The sequence below is a fragment of the Anolis carolinensis genome, chromosome 2, assembly GCF_035594765.1.
Source record: "Anolis carolinensis isolate JA03-04 chromosome 2, rAnoCar3.1.pri, whole genome shotgun sequence".
NCBI classification, from domain to species: Eukaryota; Metazoa; Chordata; class Lepidosauria; order Squamata; family Dactyloidae; genus Anolis; species Anolis carolinensis.
In genome coordinates, this window is record NC_085842.1 from 136593476 (window position 1) to 136612189 (window position 18714).

The window sequence follows — 18714 nt, forward strand, 5'->3', positions numbered from 1 at the left end:
GTTTTTCCCCAGAAAAAATCTGACAAGTAAGGTAAGATACATATACAATTTCTGCTCTTTAGGAGTCCTCCACTTAGAAGCACCCTTAGAATACCAAGTGAGACAAGATGCAACGAATTTCTACATTTATGCTACATTATATTGACTCTAAGGGCCTCATCACACTTGAGCCTTTTCCCACTTTAATTCACTTTAAATGCTGTGACTGCCTTTTGCAGAATTCTGGAGTTTGTCGTTTAGGGAGGGGCTTTTAAACTGTCCATCAAGAGAAGCCCTGGGCCTCCCTAAACTACATGCCCCAGAATTCTGCAGAAGACAGTCACAGCATTTAAAGTGGATTGAAGTGGGAAAATGCTCAAGTGTGATGAGGCCTTAAGAAAGGTAAAGATAAGAATGAGGTGCCCCAGTTTTTGGCTTCCTACTATGAAAAGTCAAATCTTGTGGATCGCTAAACAAAAAGGTAATTGTCACATTTCAATATGAAATTCTTTAGTCTCAGTGCAGTAAATAACAAGATGTATCAGAGTGTGATTAAACAATTTACAAAGAAACCATATCAAAGAGGTGATAAGGAAAGTTATTGTCTGTCTTCATAAAACTACACAATTTGCTTTGTAAAGGGTTCTTAATTGCAATAATTGAATTGATAAATCTGGGCACACACCACAACATAATAAATGCTTATCTCATATAAGGCATAATAAGAGCCAATTTAAAATATTTAAATCTGATTATCACAAAAATTACATGGCAATTATTAAATGGAAATTATATTTCTGAATATTTGAATCCCTAAAACACTGCAGATAACACATGTGTGGGTTATGCATTCTTAAACTAAGCTGAAATTAAATAAATTACTCAAGGTTAATTAAGTAATTTAACCTTGGAATAAGCTAACCTCACTTGGTTTGTTTGGTTTTTTTGCCTGTGGCAAAAAAACTTCCCATTGCCACTTCTACTTCAGCAAACACTGCTTATTTTTTTTCCTTCACAGTTGCTTCAGGCAATTTCCAAGGAATCATGCCAACGATAAAACTTACAAATACAGACGATTAAGGGAGTACTAAAAAAATGTGAGACACTCACTCTGTGATCCTCTTTGCCAGCTCCGTGCAGGCTGCTGTGGAGTTTGCCGAGAAGACCCGGTAGCCACTTCTGGCCGCATTCATTGCCAAGGAATCATGCAAACCCCTTGGGACTCGAGAGTGAGAAAAGACAGATCTATAAGGTAACAGCAATTTCCTTGGCATCCTCCTCTTTAGCCTCTCCTAAGAGTACTACCACCCCTTCAGAGGTGGAAACTGGGAGCAGAGAAGCTTGCCAAAATACTGTTCTCTCGCCCAACCCAGTTCACAGCAACAAACAAGAAACACTATTTAAACATCAGGTGGTGAAGCGAATGCATTAAAAGTCATCTTGGAATTAATTAGCCCTTCACATGCTGCCTCTGGGAAAAGCAAACACGAAGCCAAAAGTGGAAAAAAAAGGAAAGAGCAAAAAAGCTTGGTGTAAAGGCTGATAGGAGAGGAAAGGAGAAACTTATTTCTCAATATTGCTGTCAAGCCTAAACCAAGAGGAAGAAATTGCACCGAAATGAGACCTGCAGCAAAGAGTGGGAAGGGGAAACAAACAACCAAAGCAATGAAACCTGTGTTCACATACAAGGGAAGGGGAGATAGACTCAGCAGAGGGAAGAGGCAGGGAAAGTGCCAGAGAGGGGCCTTCAGGTGAGGCAAGAACCAGCACCTTTAGCAGGGAGGCAGGGTAGAAAGGAGCGGAGTAAGACCAACACTGGGAAAGGACTTGCTTGTGTTCCCTTCTGCAGAGGAAGGAACGGGGCAAGAGGAATGGAGTAGAGATGAAAGGGAAGAGAATTGAGGATGGTGAGGATTTCCTCTGAGAAATCTGTACATTTGAATGTGCAGGACGGAGGAGAAATGGCTAGAAGGTGAGCAGACAGGGAAGAGAGGGGCGCTGAAGACGAGAGGGATTTCCTCAGAGAAGTCGGAGGGAAAGGCCTGTGTATGTACAGGATGAGGCCCTCTCAGTAAAGGTTGAGACAAAATGTATAAATGACGGGAAAAGGAAAGAGAAGGAAGTGGCAGCTAGGAGAAGGCAGCTAGGAGGAGCCCCAGAGCTGGCCGAAGCGGCACCAGTTCCCCTGCCGAGGCCGCCTTGCCCCTCCTCGCCCCCTTTGCCCGCTTCGCCTCCAGGCCCGGACTCAGCGACGCTCCGCTCCAGCCGTGCCATAGAGGCACCGCGCTAGAGCGCCACCTCCTGCCCTCGGCGGCCATTTTGCGCCGACGACGCGGCCTCCGCTTTGAGGGAGCTGTGGCCTTCGCCTCCCTCACGCGGACATGTTAAGTGAGGGCAATGGGGAAGGCGGCCCGCCACTTACCGTTCGTTGTGCCTTAAACACCCCGCTCCCACAAACTGGATGCCCGAGGAGGTCTCGGCCGAATCCCCGCCCTCCCTTATAAAGTAATTTAATACATGGCTTCTTTTACTTAAAGAAATAGAGACGTCGTCTTTTCCCGGAATAAAGATGGCTGCTTCCTCTCTCTCCGGCCAATTTAACGGTTAGCAGCGAAGCTAGAAAGAGCCTGATCTTCGCTTCAGAGGAAATGGGCGGGGCCAGGGCGGAGGCGGGCGGCAGGGGGCGCGCGAGGCCCATCGCCCTCTGTCGCTTGAGAATCACAACACGGAAGGCGGAGCAGCAAGCTGCAGCGCGCATGCGCCCTGTAGGAGTAACGAAGTTTAACGGCACTTCAATTGCTTTGACTCAATGATACGGAATCCAGGGATGTGTAGTTTGGGAAGGCCCCAGCTGTTGGAGATAGCAGCCATCTCAAGCCTCCTGTCCAATGTTTTGTCTGTTTATAATGTGTCGTTTATTTCCTGAAGTGTATGTCTTCTTTGAATTGCAGTTTTCCTAGCTCTGTGTACTTGAGGCAGTGGGAGGGGCTGCAGACCATGTGCCTGGTTCAGTAACTGTTTAGAATGCAGTTTCAAAAAAGGATGACAAAAGTCAGTTGAGGCTTGAGTCTGCTTGAGTACAATGCCAGTGTTAGACGTCAGAAGTCAGTTGAGGCTTGAGTTCCTTGGAAGTAGATTGTTATAAAAGAGAGCTGTACAGAACAATATAGTTTTAACAAGACTATTAGTTAAAGACTAAGTTAAAGATACAAACTGTAACGTTTTAAAACTTAATCTGACAAGAAATGTACCTGTATATAGTTGTAAGTAAAACAGACTTGTTATTTAAAGAATTGTACTTGAATCTTTGTCTGCTGAGAGTATCAAATAGAATTATTTATTCATCGTGTCAGAAGTGAACTGAGGGTACAGTTGTAATGTATTTAAAAACAACAAAGTTAAAAAATTGGCATTATACTAAATGTCATTTGACTAGTAACTGGCCACTTGGAGTGCCTCTGGTGTCGCTGTATGAAGGTCTTCCATTGTGCATGTGACAGGGCTCAGGTTGCATTGTAATAGGTGGTCTGTGATTTGCTCTTCTCCACACTCGCATGCTGTGAACTACACTCAGGGCTGTAGCCATGTTGGGGGTGGTGGTTAGGGGTTCACCCCCCCCCCCAAATTTATCAGTTTTTTATTTTTAAAAAACCAGGTTTACTTATGAATTTTATCTGATTAACAAAATCCCCATGAGTGCCCACTCTGAAGTGTATCGATGGAGCCTGATTTCTAAATTATTTTGCGTTAGGGAACTACTATGGCCCTGAAGTTTCACACACACACCTACCCGATTTTTTTTTTCTAGCTATGGCCCTTACTCCAGTACAGCAGTTGAATGAACCACATTATATGAATCTACACTGATCACATAATGCAGTTTCAAACTATTGCATCAAATAGAAACAATATATTTACATGCCCAGTGATCTTCAATTACCCAATAAACTAAAGCAGTGGTTTCCAACCTTTGGGCCTCCAGGTGTTTTGGACTTCAGCTCCCACAGTTCCTAACAGCTAGTAAACTGGTTGGGATTTCTGGGAGTTGAAGTCCAAAACACCTGGAAGACCAAAAGTTGGGAACCACTGAACTAAAGGAACACTCTGGAAACTCTGCTACCCATTATGTTATGATCCTAACAAGTCATAATCCAATAGCCCAATACCAACACTCTTTGGCAAGGAGGGCTCAAGCCCTTGTAAAATTACAAGTCCCATGGTTCCACAGGATTGAGCCAGGGCAGTTGAAGTGGTGTCAAACCATGTTAATTCTAGAGTGTAGATCAGGCATGGGCAAACTTTGGTCCTCCAAGTGCTTTGGACTTCAACTCCCAGAATTCCTAACAGCTGTTAGAAATTGTGGGAGTTGAAGTTCCAAACACCTGGAGGGCTGAAGTTTACCCATGCCTGGTGTAGATGCAACCTTATGTCATTTTCTTTTGGCAACATCTGGTGGCAGACCAGTCACTGTGCCCAAACCTGAGAGGGAGGGACCATAGAATCGTAGAATCATAGAGTTGGAAGAGACCACATAGACCATCTAGTCCAACCCCCTGCCATGCAGGAAAAGCACAATCTAAGTTGTCCTTTGACTGTAGCAAGCTGCACTTCCCTCCTTATGGATTAGGGACCAAAGCGCTGTCAGATAATAGAATCATTTGAAAACAGGAATCCTGGCTTGTTTTTGTTTAGCTGAAAAACACAACTAACACACTATATATCACCTTTAAATGTATGACAAGAGCAAAGATGGTTCTGCGCTCATTAAGAAGTGATTCTAGGAGGAAGCTGCGCTTTCCGTTGGCAAGCTTTGGGATTGCAGACATATTTGTTTTATGTTTTGGACAGGGCCACTTTTCATTCTGTTTATCTAGGCTGTGTAGCGTAGCCTTATGGCGGCAGCAGCTACACCCTCTTCTCCTGGGAATCATAATATCGCAGAGAAATAAGCAGCGATGTAGCAGATTCCTAAAGACTACTAGTTTGCAGCCCTCTTGCATTAGTCCTATCCCTCTGCAATCCCATTCTGTTCAACAAAAGACACAAAGGGGGGCTTTCCATCTATTACAACCGGAGTAACAACTCCTTATTCTAAATGTGTGGAATCAGAAGTGTTTTCCATTTTGGCTTTTTATTTTGGAATACTTATACTTTTATATATGTATATAATGAGATATCATTGAGGTGGGGTTTAAATATTAAACATTAAATTAATGTATGTTTCATACACACCAGATAATATAGCCCAGGCATGGGCAAATTTCAGTCCTCCAGTTGTTTTGGACTTCAACTCCCACAATTCCTAAATCTGATATGTGTCCTCTTAACTGCAAATATCTAGTATAGGACCCAGCAGTTCGAAAACATGAAAAATGTGAGTAGATCAATAGGTACCGCTCTGGTGCCAAGGCAACGGTATTCTACAGTCATGCCGGCCACATGACCTTGGAGGCACCTACAGACAGCACTGGCTCTTCAGCTTAGAAATGGAGATGAGCACCAGCCCTCAAAGTCGGACATGACTAGACTTATTGTTGGGAAAACCTTTACCTTTACCCGAGTACAGGGATGGGGATTGTACTCTTCAGATGTGGTTGGATTGTAGCTCCTAGCCTTATTCAGCACAGCCAATGTTGCAGAATAAAAATCCGGAAGACTCCTAGATTCCCAATTCAATTTAAGATGTCAAATGTTGCTAAAATGTATCTATGCTCCCTGTTCTTCAAAGAATTGTGTGCAGACCTTCTTCATTTTGTTGCCACCTTGCTATTTTGTTGCTGATTCCACATTCCCTCAAAGAGAACCCCTACAGTCTTACCAACACAACATCTGTTTCTTGGCATGTGAAATGGTTTAAAACTGCTGAATCGTATCTTCTTGATCTGTCTTCTACTAGGATGAAAGCCAATCTGTGTGTTGCCCAGGATAGCAGTCCACCTTTGTTTAAAGACACAAGAGTCCCTGTGAGCAATTTTACCCATATTAAATTAGTTGTTAATGAGGGAATGTAGCGAGAACCAAAACTTGAACCAGCACTGTACTCTGATTTTTTAAAAAAGTGTGCATCAAGAACTACAAGGAAAAGTTTCTTTTAGCTCAGCTAAAAATTAGCATAGGTATCTGCATTTATGAATCCAGAAATGTCTTGCATCAAATGTCTTGCATTAGGCATGTTTCATTCAATGCTTGCCAATTTTCAACTAGTTTCATTTCTGGCTAAAACCAGTAATACTAGACCACAGTTATTACTGTGATTTATGTGTCATCTAAATACAAAGCTTTACATTACATGCCCTGTGCTGTTTACTCCCTAAATTTCAGGTGTTGTTGCCCAAATCACAATCCTGTCCTTTTGTACTGGGCAACAAAATACATACCATCCAACTGTCTTGATTTGACAGGGAAAGTCTCTGTTCAACTGTGGAACTCACTACCTCGGAATGTAGTGAAAGCTCCTTTGGAGGGCTTTTAAACAGAGGCTGGATGACCATCTGTCAGGAATGGGATTGGACTAGATGGCCCATGTGGTCTATTCCAGCTCTATGAATCTGTTATCCCATTCTTTCGGCTGCTTTTTAAATGCCCCAGTTTTTCTCTCCCCTCACGTTCCTCCTTTGTCCCCAGCTTAAGTTGCTGCAAATGGAGTTCAAAGTGCAAAAGTAAGTTTATATTCTGTTACAGAGCTTTCCAAACATTTCATGTTAGTGACAAACTTTTTAGACATGAATTATATTGTAATACAGTTAAACCAATCTCTTATAAGAGGTACAGACACATACATAAATTGTAATAACAAAATGTATGGAGACATAACATATCTTATGAAGCACTTTCAATTATATTTTAAAATATATGATTTATTAGATAATAACATTATTATGTTTTATTTATACCCCGCTTTATATCTCACAGGAGACTCAAAGCAACTTAATATAAAAACATAAGCACACAATTTAAAATATACAAATATACAAATATTAAAACAGCATTAGACATCATTAGTATTAAAAACAATTCAGATTCAATCCATAAACACATATAAAACCACTGCAGCCCCTAAAATAGTCTTAAAAACCTTCTTTATATGTTTCCAATATTTTTGTCATTTGTCCTTATGTTCCCGTAATATACCTATTCACAGCAACCAACATAATAATGTGTCACAACACACAGTTTGAAAAGCTCCACTTTATTAAATCAACAGGGGGGAAAAAGAGGAAGGGAGGCGTTTTGCCTTTACCAGAAGGCATAGGCAAAAGATAACTGCTGCAGTCTCTCCTAGCTTGACTGCTCTTCCTCATTAATAACTTTAGCCACCTTAGCTACACATGTTCTGGTTTTTATCTGTAAAATGTTGAAGGGCTTGGTAGTGTCTTGGTGGGGCCAAGTCCTTTCAACCATCCAGTGAAATGTTCCATTTCTGCTGTTTCAGAATTTGTTATCTGAAACTGGGACACCCAAAAATGAAGGTTCAGGTAAATAACCTCTAGTTACCCTGCTCACCTTGGGAAGCAGGAAAACACTGCCAACTTCTCTCCCCCCACCCCCACCCCCACTTCCACATAATGGGCTCAAGATACCCGAATTTTGTCTTTAGCCTCATCCCTGAATCAGAACTGAGGTCAAAATGCAGATATATTTTCAGGAAGTGTTCCAATCTCACAGGAACACAATGCATTCTTTCCTAAAATAATTCTAATCCCATCATCCCAGGATGGCTATCCGTTGTTCAATCAAGGAACCCAGGCTTCTTATCCCCGATATCAATCAGCGAACGGTGTTTGCCTAAAGTGATCACTTTCTGTTCTGGTAAGACTCCATGGGTGAAGGGGGAGCCAGCACAGATACAGAAGACAGGCTCCAGATTTTTCCAATAAAAGCATTTCTCACCATACTGTGCACCAATTGCAAACTGTAAACATAACAAGAATAAATGTACTTTGAACATAAGACATCAGGTTTTAATTTGCACCATTAGAACAATGACTCTTCTTCTCATATATGTATAAAAGATTGTTGTCTACAAACAGAGGGCATGTCATATCTGGGAAATTCTCCCCTTGACATCCTTTCTTGATTCACAAAGCAATAAACCTCTGATTCCACCGTCATCTCTGTGTATCTCGGTTGGAAAACATTGGAGCTGGCATGCCAGGAACAGACTCCAAGATTTCAGACAATAAACTGATAAACTAAAGATTTATCGATCTTCTGGTCAGACCACAATATATGGATGGAGAGCTTTATGTAGTTGGTGTGGACCAAAAAAAGTTGCTCAAGCTTGCTATGGTAATACGGAGTTCTCTACACCTCCTTCTATGAGATCATTCTGATAGTTAAAAGCAAATTGAAATATTCCCTATTTTAATAACTTAGTGTACCTCCTGTGATAATGACAATAACAACAATAACATTAAGCTTGAAGAAGACATTCTTTAAAATTGAGGATGAATGTTCACAGAGGTAGTTAAGAAAACAGGCTTACTTTGATATTACGATAGTGAATGCACCATAAGTACAAAGTTATATTTGGTGACTTTGACAGATGCGCAGAAGTCACAGCAATCACCTTCATTGGCCAAGAAAGCCACAGCTCTGGATCTTTCTGTCACACTCCCACAGGGAACGATGATGGTCGTTCTGTCTTTTTGGGATGCCGCCTGATGGCATCCATCTGTATTTGCTGCCCCCCTGAAACTTCTGAACTAAATTGCATCCTCTCAAGAAGACAATGTGAAGATCAATTTCCCATACCCTTACCTCTTGAAAATAAAAAAAATCACCCAAGAGTTCCCAAATCCATGGGTTGCCAAGAAAAGTGGATGCTTTTGGAATTGATTAACAGCAGGAATATTACTGCATGACATATTGTGACAATCCAGTAGTTAAGCATCCATTTGAGCCTCTGAAGAAACGAGTTTCTAAATGTCTGCATAATATTAAGAAAGGTAAGGCCTGGTATTTATAAGTACTTCTCTCTATTGGCTTTCATGGAAGTCTACAATTCTAGGAAGATTTAGCCAGGGCAAAGTTATTGAACACAGCAGAGCCTATTTCTGAGAAAACATGACTGGGCTCAGGTTGCAGAAAGCATTATTCAAGAAACAGAATTTACACAATTTTTAGCCTTTACTGTTTTGATTCCTGTCCATCACTATTGACAAGCAGTCAGCTAGCTATTTAGGTCTGAAAATGCTAGAAGTTGAGATAATTATGCTAACTTACAATATTGTCCAGAAGAAGATTCTGCTAACCTTCTTTCTTGGGATGCATCTACTTTGGAGAGTTAGTGCAGCTTGACACTATTTGAATTGCAATGGCTCCTTGCTATGGAATCCTGAGATTTGCAGTTTGGTGAAGCACCTGCGCTCTTGGCAGAGAGGGTTAAAAATCTTGTAAAACTCCAACTCACATGAGTCCGTAGCATTGAGCCATGACAGTGAAAGTAGTGCCAAACTGCAGTTATTCTATAGTGTAGCTGCACCCTATTTTGCAACTGTACCAGATACTGCAGAAGATAGTGTCTAATACAGAATCTGGTTGACTTGGCAGAAATGATGTAAGAAAAAAATGGCAATCTAGGTTTTTGTGGTTCGTGGAGAATTGTTGGGGTAGGGAGCTGAAAATATGTTGCTACAACATGAATCAATAGGGAGAAAATGCATTTATTAAAAAGACTGGGCTTGAAACAATTTTAAGACCCACTTATATCTCTTTCTAGAAATAGATCAGTTTAGCCAAGTGTATAAAACATGCAAATAAAGTGAACACACACAAGTGTTGAATCTGCATAATTTGTTCCACCACAGATACAAGGTTACAGGATTTCACCTCAGTCAGATTTCCAGTACCATATTTCAGGGTCTCTGCTCTTATTTATTTATTTATTTATTTATTTATTTATTTATTTATTTATTTATTTACAGTATTTATATTCCGCCCTTCTCACCCCGAAGGGGACTCAGGGCGGAAATGCATGTCTCTTACTTAAAATGCATGTCTCTTTTCTCCTCTTTACCCATACTAATTGGGTGTGTGTCTTTCATTCATGCATTCCTTTACACATGCATTGCCAGAGCTGAATGATTCATATCCTCCTGTTTGTTCTTCCATGCATTCATTTATTCAACACTGGCTTGAACATCACCACTCCCTGCGCTTGCTGATTTGTTTAGGTTTGGGGGCTTTTCTAAAAAAGCAAAAGCAAAAGCCAATGGGCTCAGCTGCTCAGATTTGCCAACTGCCTTGAAGGAAAGAAACAGAAATGTTTAGTAACATGTCCTAATGCAGCCAGGCATCCTACACCAATGACAGCTTTAGGGCAACACACGGTGATAACCCTTATATCCAATATAAATTGCTGCGCTCTCAAGCTTATCAACTCTCAGCCATTGCTTCAGATCTAGATCTTTCAGCATTGTTGCTGTTTTGAAAGGAGAAGCCCTGGCGTTTGCATGCTGCAGCAGAAGCAGATGCCCTCCTTAGAATACCCGAGACCCCCCTTGTTTCTTTTCCAAATGGCATCTCCCTGTTTCCTGACACTAGCCAGGGTTTTCCTTATGCAATGTGCTCTCATTAAAGAATGTACATAACTTGTAATTGACCTTCAAATGAGTCCGGACCCAAGAGCAATATGAAAGAGCTATTTATAGTAACACATAGAAGAAGAAGAAATGGGAACATTTTATGCTTCATCTCTCTTGGACAGCTGGCTTATTCCAGATGTGTAAAACAGTGCATCTCATTGAAGGGCGCAACCAACCAACCTCTGATTTAGCAAAGCTTCGTTGTTGTTGTTGTTGTTGTTGTTGTTGTTGAAGATAACTTGAAGTAATCTCTCAATAGCCAGCAAGCTGCTTGATCTTGAAGGCAGAAGCATCTTCCTCAAGGGGGCAGTGCTTATCTCCAAAATAAGACTTGGTAAGGCCCAGGCAAAGGGAGGAAAACTGGATAATTAACCAAAAACAAAACAAAACAAAAAACCTAACTAGAGAAAGTGGTTTTTCCTTAGTGGCAAGAATAGGTCAGAAATTATGTGATTACAGCATATGGCTATGTATGTGTAGTCAAACTCTAAGGTTAAAATATATCAGTCAGTGCAAAATATCACTTTCTTGCTGTTTCCCCCTCATTTTGATTATTAACGGAAGAGATAGATTACCCCCCTATTCAAGTGCAACTTTCATGAAGGATCTACAACAGCTGTGTGAAGAATAGGAGAATGGCCTGGCCAGGGGTGTGTGTGTATGTGTATATGTATGTAATACGTATGTGTGTATGTGTATATATACACACACATACATACATACAGTATTTATATTCCACCCTTTTCACCCCAAAGGGGACTCTGGGTAGATTACTGAACATACAACACAGCAGACATTCAATGCCGTTTATACACTGACAAGACAGACAATTGTACATAGATAGAGGTATATATAGGCTTTCCCCCATCTTCGGCATCTTGGAGGCTTATGCTCAGTTCCGGGTTGGGGGGGGGGGCTCCATTTTCCTGCCAAAGAGCTTTTGTTCATAAACTTCCTCCTTGATTGAATTGCCAGCATTTTTCTGGCATTTCCTTATGAATGCCTTGAATACCTCCTCGCTAAATAGATACCTATTTATCTACTCATATTTTGCTTTTGAATTGCTAGGTAGGCAGGAGCTGGGCTAAAGGCCAGGAGCTCACATTAACCCGGGCTTCAAACTGTCAACCTTTTGACTGACAAGATTTACTGCAGCTGGTGGTTTAACCAGCTGTTCTAAAGCCTGGCCTCTGCAAAACTCATACACACCTCTGCTGTATTCAGTCTTCTCCTTCTCCTTCTCCTTCTCCTTCTCCTTCTCCTTCTCCTTCTCCTTCTCCTTCCCCTTCCCCTTCCCCTTCCCCTTCCCCTTCCCCTTCCCCTTCCCCTTCCCCTTCCCCTTCCCCTTCTCCTCCTCCTCCTCCTCCTCCTCCTCTTCTTCTTCTTCTTCTTCTTCTTCTTCTTCTTCTTCTTCTTCTTCTTCTTCTTCTTCTTCTTGCTTTAAGGAGAGAAAAGCAAGAACTATGGGAATTTGGGTCAAGAACAAATTCTGTGAACATTACTGCAATCATTCATAGACCAGAAAGAGACAGAGGGGCCTGCTATTGACTTCTTCTGATTTATTCCCAACCTATGGCATCTGAATCTCAAAGGCATATAATTATTTATACACATATTTAAAAGATTTACAGGGCATTTTAAGAATATACAAAATAAAAACCATACCATACAAAAAAAGAAAAACAGAATATCAAAATGTAACTATGAGACCTGGTTATCATAATCTGTTCAATGACACTCATTTAATTAGCTAGGTTATAGGCCAAAAGTGAAAAGGTAAGTTTTTAGGGCCAACTTGAAGGCTTGTAATTGGAGTGTTTGGATTATTACAGAGGCTGGATGGCCATCCATCAGGGGTACTTATTCAGTGGCTCACTCTACTAAGAGTGATCAGACTGCATTTCAAAACAGGCAGGTGCAGTTGCAAAAAAGAGGTAACAAGTAGAAGTTTATTAATATCCACATAAATCAAACATTAACTCCTAAATTATGTAATCATTCACAGTCCATCAAAACCTACCTTGTGTCTGTCTGTCCTGTTTCTGTTATAGCTTTCCCCCTTCCTGGATGTTATATTTTCCCTATTTTCCTTTTTGTATTCTTTCTCCCACACAGTCCCTTTCAGAGCATTCCCTGAGCTGTGATTGTCTGACACCAACCAGGCTTCCCAACTTCTTTTTCCGCAGGGTCCATTGCCTGTGCCAGAGGTGCGTACATTATCATGTTACCTCTGCATCCAACCCAAGTGGCTGCTGTGAATGAAGACTCAAAGCAGAAGCCCCCAATCCCTTCCTATCACCAAAGGGAGGTGGGAAATGTGAACCTGTGACTGACCCCAACTCACTTTTGTCATGATCAGGGGCGGTTCAACCAGTAGGCAAACTACATGGTTGCTAAAGGTGCCATCCACTGGGGGGCGCAGTTGAGGCACCTCCAGGTGCCGTAAGGCTAATGAGCAGCTTTTTTTGTTTTTTCCCCCTCTTTTTTCCCCTCCCTGCTGGGAAGGGGCACACCCTCCGGGCGAGGAAAACCAGCTGGAGAAAGGGCTTGTCCCTCTGAGAACCGTGAGGTGAGTCCCTGATCTCCCTCAGCCAGGCCCTTGCTGAGGGAGATCCGGGGGGCGCCTCGTGGTGCAAGGGCTTCTCCCTCTGACCACCAGTTGTTCTCTACATTTTTGTCTGGAATTTTTCCCAATCCTACTTGGATGTGCAATAAAAGTTATCTTGCACTTTTCGTATGTAAGGCATATGGGATGCTACTAAACTATGATCATTGTCATCCATCATTTGATTACATCATGGCATCCCAACCCTCCTTCTTTAATTCCTAGTAAAGGCAACAGTATTGCGGCCAAATGTATTCAGGCAAATTCATGATAGGTGTGTCAGACAATCTCAAAGACGAAGGGTCCTGAGATATACTTATAGAATCATAGAATCATAGAATAGTAGAGTTGGAAGAGACCTCAAGGGCCATCTAGTCCAACCCCCCGCTAAGAAGCAGGAAATCGCATTCAAAGCACCCCCGACAGATGGCCATCCAGCCTCTGCTTAAAAGCTTCCAAAGAAGGTGCCTCCACCACATTCCGGGGGAGAGAGTTCCACTGCCGAACAGCCCTCACAGTGAGGAAGTTCTTCCTGATGTTCAGGTGGAATCTCCTTTCCTGTAGTTTGAAGCCATTGTTCCGTGTCCTAGTCTGCAGGGCAGCAGAAAATAAGCTTGCTCCCTCCTCCCTATGACTTCCCCTCACATATTTGTACATGGCTATCATGTCTCCTCTCAGCCTTCTCTTCTGCAGGCTAAACATGCCCAGCTCTTTAAGCCTCTCCTCATAGGGCTTGTTCTCCAGACCCTTAATCATTTTAGTTGCCCTCCTCTGGACGCTTTCCAGCTTGTCAGCATCTCCCTTCATCTGCGGTGCCCAAAACTGGACACAGTATTCCAGGTGTGGTCTGACCAAGGCAGAATAGAGGGGGAGCACGACTTCCCTGGATCTAGACGTTATTCCCCTATTGATGCAGGCCAAAATCCCATTGGCTTTTTTAGCTGCCGCATCACATTGTAGGCTCATGTTTAACTTGTTGTCCACGAGGACTCCAAGATCTTTTTCGCACACACTGCTGTCAAGCCAGGCGTCCCCCATTCTGTATCTTTGATTTCCATTTTTTCTGCCGAAGTGAAGTATTTTGCATTTGTCCCTGTTGAACTTCATTTTGTTAGTTTCGGCCCATCTCTCTAGTCTGTCAAGATCGTTTTGAATTCTGCTCCTGTCTTCTGGAGTGTTAGCTATCCCTCCGAGTTTGGTGTCATCTGCAAACTTGATGATCGTGCCTTCTAACCCTTCGTCTAAGTCGTTAATAAAGATGTTGAACAGAACCGGGCCCAGGACGGAGCCCTGCGGCACTCCACTTGTCACTTCTTTCCATGATGAAGACGACGCATTGGTGAGCACCCTTTGGGTTCGTTCGCTTAGCCAATTACAGATCCACCTAACCGTAGTTTTGTCTAGCCCACATTTTACTAGTTTGTTTGCCAGAAGGTCGTGGGGGACTTTGTCGAAGGCCTTACTGAAATCTAGATATGCTACATCCACGGCATTCCCTGTATCGACCCAACTCGTAACTCTATCGAAAAAAGAGATCAGATTAGTCTGGCATGACTTGTTTTTGGTAAATCCGTGTTGACTATTAGCAATGACCGCATTTGTTTCTAAGTGTTTGCAGACCACTTCCTTAATGATCTTTTCCAGAATCTTGCCTGGTATTGATGTGAGGCTGACCGGACGGTAATTGTTTGGGTCGTTCTTTTTTCCCTTCTTGAAGATAGGGACCACATTCGCCCTCCTCCAATCTGCTGGGACTTCTCCTGTTCTCCAAGAACTCTCGAAGATAATTGCCAGTGGTTCTGAAATAACTTCCGCTAGTTCCTTCAGTACTCTTGGGTGTAGCTGATCTGGCCCTGGGGACTTGAATTCGTTTAGAGTGGCCAGGTGTTCCTGGACAACTTGTTTCCCTATTTGGGGTTGGATTTCCCCCAATCCTTCGTCCATTCCATGTTGCTGAGGTTGAAGATGGCTTTCTTTTTGTGAGAAGACCGAGGCAAAGAAGGCATTAAGCAGTTCTGCCTTTTCCCTATCCCCTGTCACCATCACCCCATCTACTCCTTGCAGTGGCCCTATCGCCTCCTTTTTCTTCCTTTTTCTACCAACATAAGCAAAAAAACCTTTTTTGTTGTTTTTTATGTCCCTGGCAAGCCTGAGCTCATTTTGCGCTTTAGCCTTGCGAACCTTTTCCCTACAGGGGTTGGCTATACGTTTGAATTCTTCTTTGGTGATTTCTCCCCTTTTCCACTTCTTGTGCATGTCACTTTTGAGCTTTAGCTCAGTTAGAAGTTCTTTGGACATCCATTCTGGCTTCTTTGCACTTGTCTTATTTTTCTTCTTTGTTGGCACTGTTTGCATTTGCGCCTTGAGTATTTCACTTTTGAAAAACTCCCATCCATGCTTAACTCCCTTGTTTTTTAATATCGGCGTCCATGGAATGCCGCTCAGTAATTCCTTCATTTTTTGGAAGTCAGCTCTCTTAAAGTCCAGAATGCATGTTTGACTTGTCTTAGTTTCAGCATTCCTTTGTATTGCAAACTGCAGGAGCACATGGTCACTTGCCCCTAAGGATCCAACCACTTCAACTGTATTGATCAGGTCTTCCACATTTGTTAAGATTAGATCAAGAGTTGCTGATCCCCTTGTTGCCTCTTCTACCTTCTGGACCATAAAATTATCTGCAAGGCAAGTGAGGAATTTGTTGGACTTTGTACTCTTGGCTGAGTTTGTTTTCCAGCAGATATCGGGATAATTGAAATCGCCCATGACTACTATATCTCTTCTTTGTGCCTGTTTGGTCAGCTGTTGACAGAAGGCTTCATCAAGTCCTTCATCCTGACTCGGAGGTCTGTAGTAGACACCCACGACAAGATCTTTTTGAGTCCCGGTTCCCTTGATTCTTATCCAGATGCTTTCAAGCTGGTTGGTAGAACTGCATTCAGGAAATCCCATGCGCACTTCCTTGTCTGGGCCTGTTAACTGTAATGCAGTGAAATGGAAGATTAAAACGAAATCACCATCTCAGCAGCAGTGGGCTAAAAATAGAACAAAGTAACAACGCCATACCGATTGAAATACCACTCTGAATAGTAATGCTTTGCTTGGCATGGTGGGTGAGTGGGGGTCAAAACTGAAACAAATTTGCTTCCAGAAGTTTCTTAGTGATCACTTGTTTTGTTCGCTTGGGGAACATTTCTGTCTTCATTTGCACAATTGGGCAGCCGCAGTTTGCCACAGTTTTCAGTGTGCATCTTTCTTTCATACAAATTACCAAAGTGCACCAGGGCATGTGCACATTGATGAAATCACAGTGAATCCAGATGTGATTGTGCAATTGAATCAAGATTTCCCTTTCAAGAGAATAAATAAATATGAACTCCAAACTGACAAGTCCCATAGGAGTTACTGATATCAAATGTAGATGGATCTTTATCTTCAAATCAGATGGAGAATAATGTAAGGCTAAATAAGATCAGACTAAGGAAGGGACCTGTCTAGGTTGCAGCCTGTATGAATTTGTGGGAGAGTAGCATCATTTGGATTTTCTACTCCAGAAACCAAAATATTTTGGATGGCCACTGCAAATGTTAAATAATTGCCTCTTTATTGAGTTATAGGATCAATTGAAAAATATACTGTAATGCATTTTCAAACCAGTATTGAAAAAGGTGGCTTTGCTGTGTAGATAATTACATATAATGATGATTATTTATTTTATTTATTTCGTGTCAAAAGCATTGCATAACAAATACATTTAAAAATGATGGGGAAAAAAATAGAGGAAATCACAAACAACTGAATAGTTTTAGACCAGAAACGGGCACGGAAAGAGCCTCCTCGAAGATTGAGTAAATTAAGTCGGGCGTTCCCTGGGCAACGTTTCTTGTAAGCGGCCAATCTTCCCACCCCAAAAGCATTGGATGAATGGATTATTATTATTATTATTATTATTATTATTATTATTATTATTATTATTATTATTATTGAGCCCCTGATGGTGCAATGAGTTAAACCCTTGTGCCGGCAGACTGCTAATTTGAAAGCTCAGATGAGCTCCAGCTCCATGTGAGGACATGAGAGAAGCCTCCAACAAGGATGGTAAAACACCAAACACCCGAGCATACCCTGGGCAATGTCCTTGCAGATGGGCAATTTTCTCACACCAGAAGCGACTTGCAGTTTTTCAAGTTGCTCCTGACATGGAAAAAAATTGTCATTAATACCCCAGTTTATTTCTTCTGAAGGGTTCTCAAAGCGGCCACATAGGTTACACAGAAAATTCTGTAACCAGTTTGAGACTCAGATGGCGACTGTACAAATCACAGATCACTGATGTGCATAAACGGCTTCCTTTCACCTGTTTTTGTGGGAAGTTGTCGTTTAGCCACCACGATTTTCCTCCTCACTCCTCCCATCTACTCAGGCATCATTTTCTTGTACCAGGAGGATTTGAGAAGAGCATTTATGGTGGCCAAGGACCTTTTTAGTAAGTTTTAGGGGGTAGATGGGGGGGGGTCCTTTGGGGTGGCTTAATGTCATCCCAATTTCAATTGGAATTACATGCAGCCACCCCCCCCCCAAGGGAAGCCCAGGGTTTGGGTGGGTGAGTGGGGACAAGAACCAGTTTTGAATTGGGATATTTAAACCCGCTTCAGTGTGGGTTTTAGGGCTGTGTAGAAGCACCCTTAGAGACTATATTCCATAAGCTGGGGGAGCCATTTTCCTTTTCCTTCCTCCTCCTACTCACGACCTAGCTCTAAATAACCAAGTAAAGGACCTTATAGAAAGGGACTTCTGAAATGAACTAAGGACATAGAAGCCATAGGTGGAAGGTACATAAAAGGGGATTCCTTCTATCAGATATCTGGTTTGAAAAGTCATGTAAAACTCTATAGGTCACAACCAGAACCCTGACCACACAAACAAAAGATTGGGATGCAAAGTAGCCTGCAAAATGGAGTAGAGCAGGGTTCGATTACTGTTTAACCAAAGCAGATACCTGACACATTGGGCCAGAAGATAATTTACCCAATTTCATACACAAAATTTAATCAAATTGATTTCAAAAGTGGCGACAGGGCAGTGTCTTCTTATTGCATCTAAGAGCAATAGTTTAGGGATGAAGGCATATACCTTGCTGCCCACTTCTTGTCTCACAGTATCTGCTGCCTGGAGCAACTGCCTCCCACTGTGCTGAAGAGTTGCATTCATGTTCTTCTGGCATGCTTGTAAGAGATTTCAGGTAACATATTCAAGATGCTCATGTTCAGTCAAGAGCTCTTTCTGCAAAATGTTTAACAAAGGTTGGCAAAGGCTTTGGGCTCTCTGAATAGTGGAGCAGCAACATACAGTATCAGAATATTCTCTATATGAGTTTGATACTACTTTAACTGCCATGATTCCTTCCTATGAATCCTGGAATCTTAAGATTTCTCTAATAGCATGGGTGCTTAAGGGAGTTGCTGTGGCAGAATCAAGGCATTGGAAGTGAAGACAACTTTCAAGTCTCATTTGATACCTATTCTGCTCCTTTGCTGTTACTGTTTC

At 42.1% G+C, this 18714-nt stretch overlaps 1 protein-coding gene across 3 annotated transcripts in view; it reads right to left on the bottom strand.

Moving 5' to 3' along the window:
- Positions 1 to 2660, bottom strand: part of prpsap1 (phosphoribosyl pyrophosphate synthetase associated protein 1) — a 35023-nt gene extending 32363 nt beyond the window's left edge. Inside the window, exons 1-2 of one of the 3 annotated variants that reach the window (XM_008104374.3) lie at positions 2511 to 2660; positions 1090 to 1201 (exon numbers count right to left, since the gene is read on the bottom strand). In XM_008104374.3, coding sequence (XP_008102581.2) covers positions 1090 to 1172 — 83 coding nt within the window. In that variant the 5' untranslated portion in view covers positions 1173 to 1201; positions 2511 to 2660. Of the gene's footprint in view, positions 1 to 1089; positions 2346 to 2401 lie in introns of those variants that run through there. The other 2 variants (XM_003217190.4, XM_008104373.3) reach the window with 2 other exon arrangements.
- Between the last annotated feature and the right edge of the window lie 16054 nt (positions 2661 to 18714).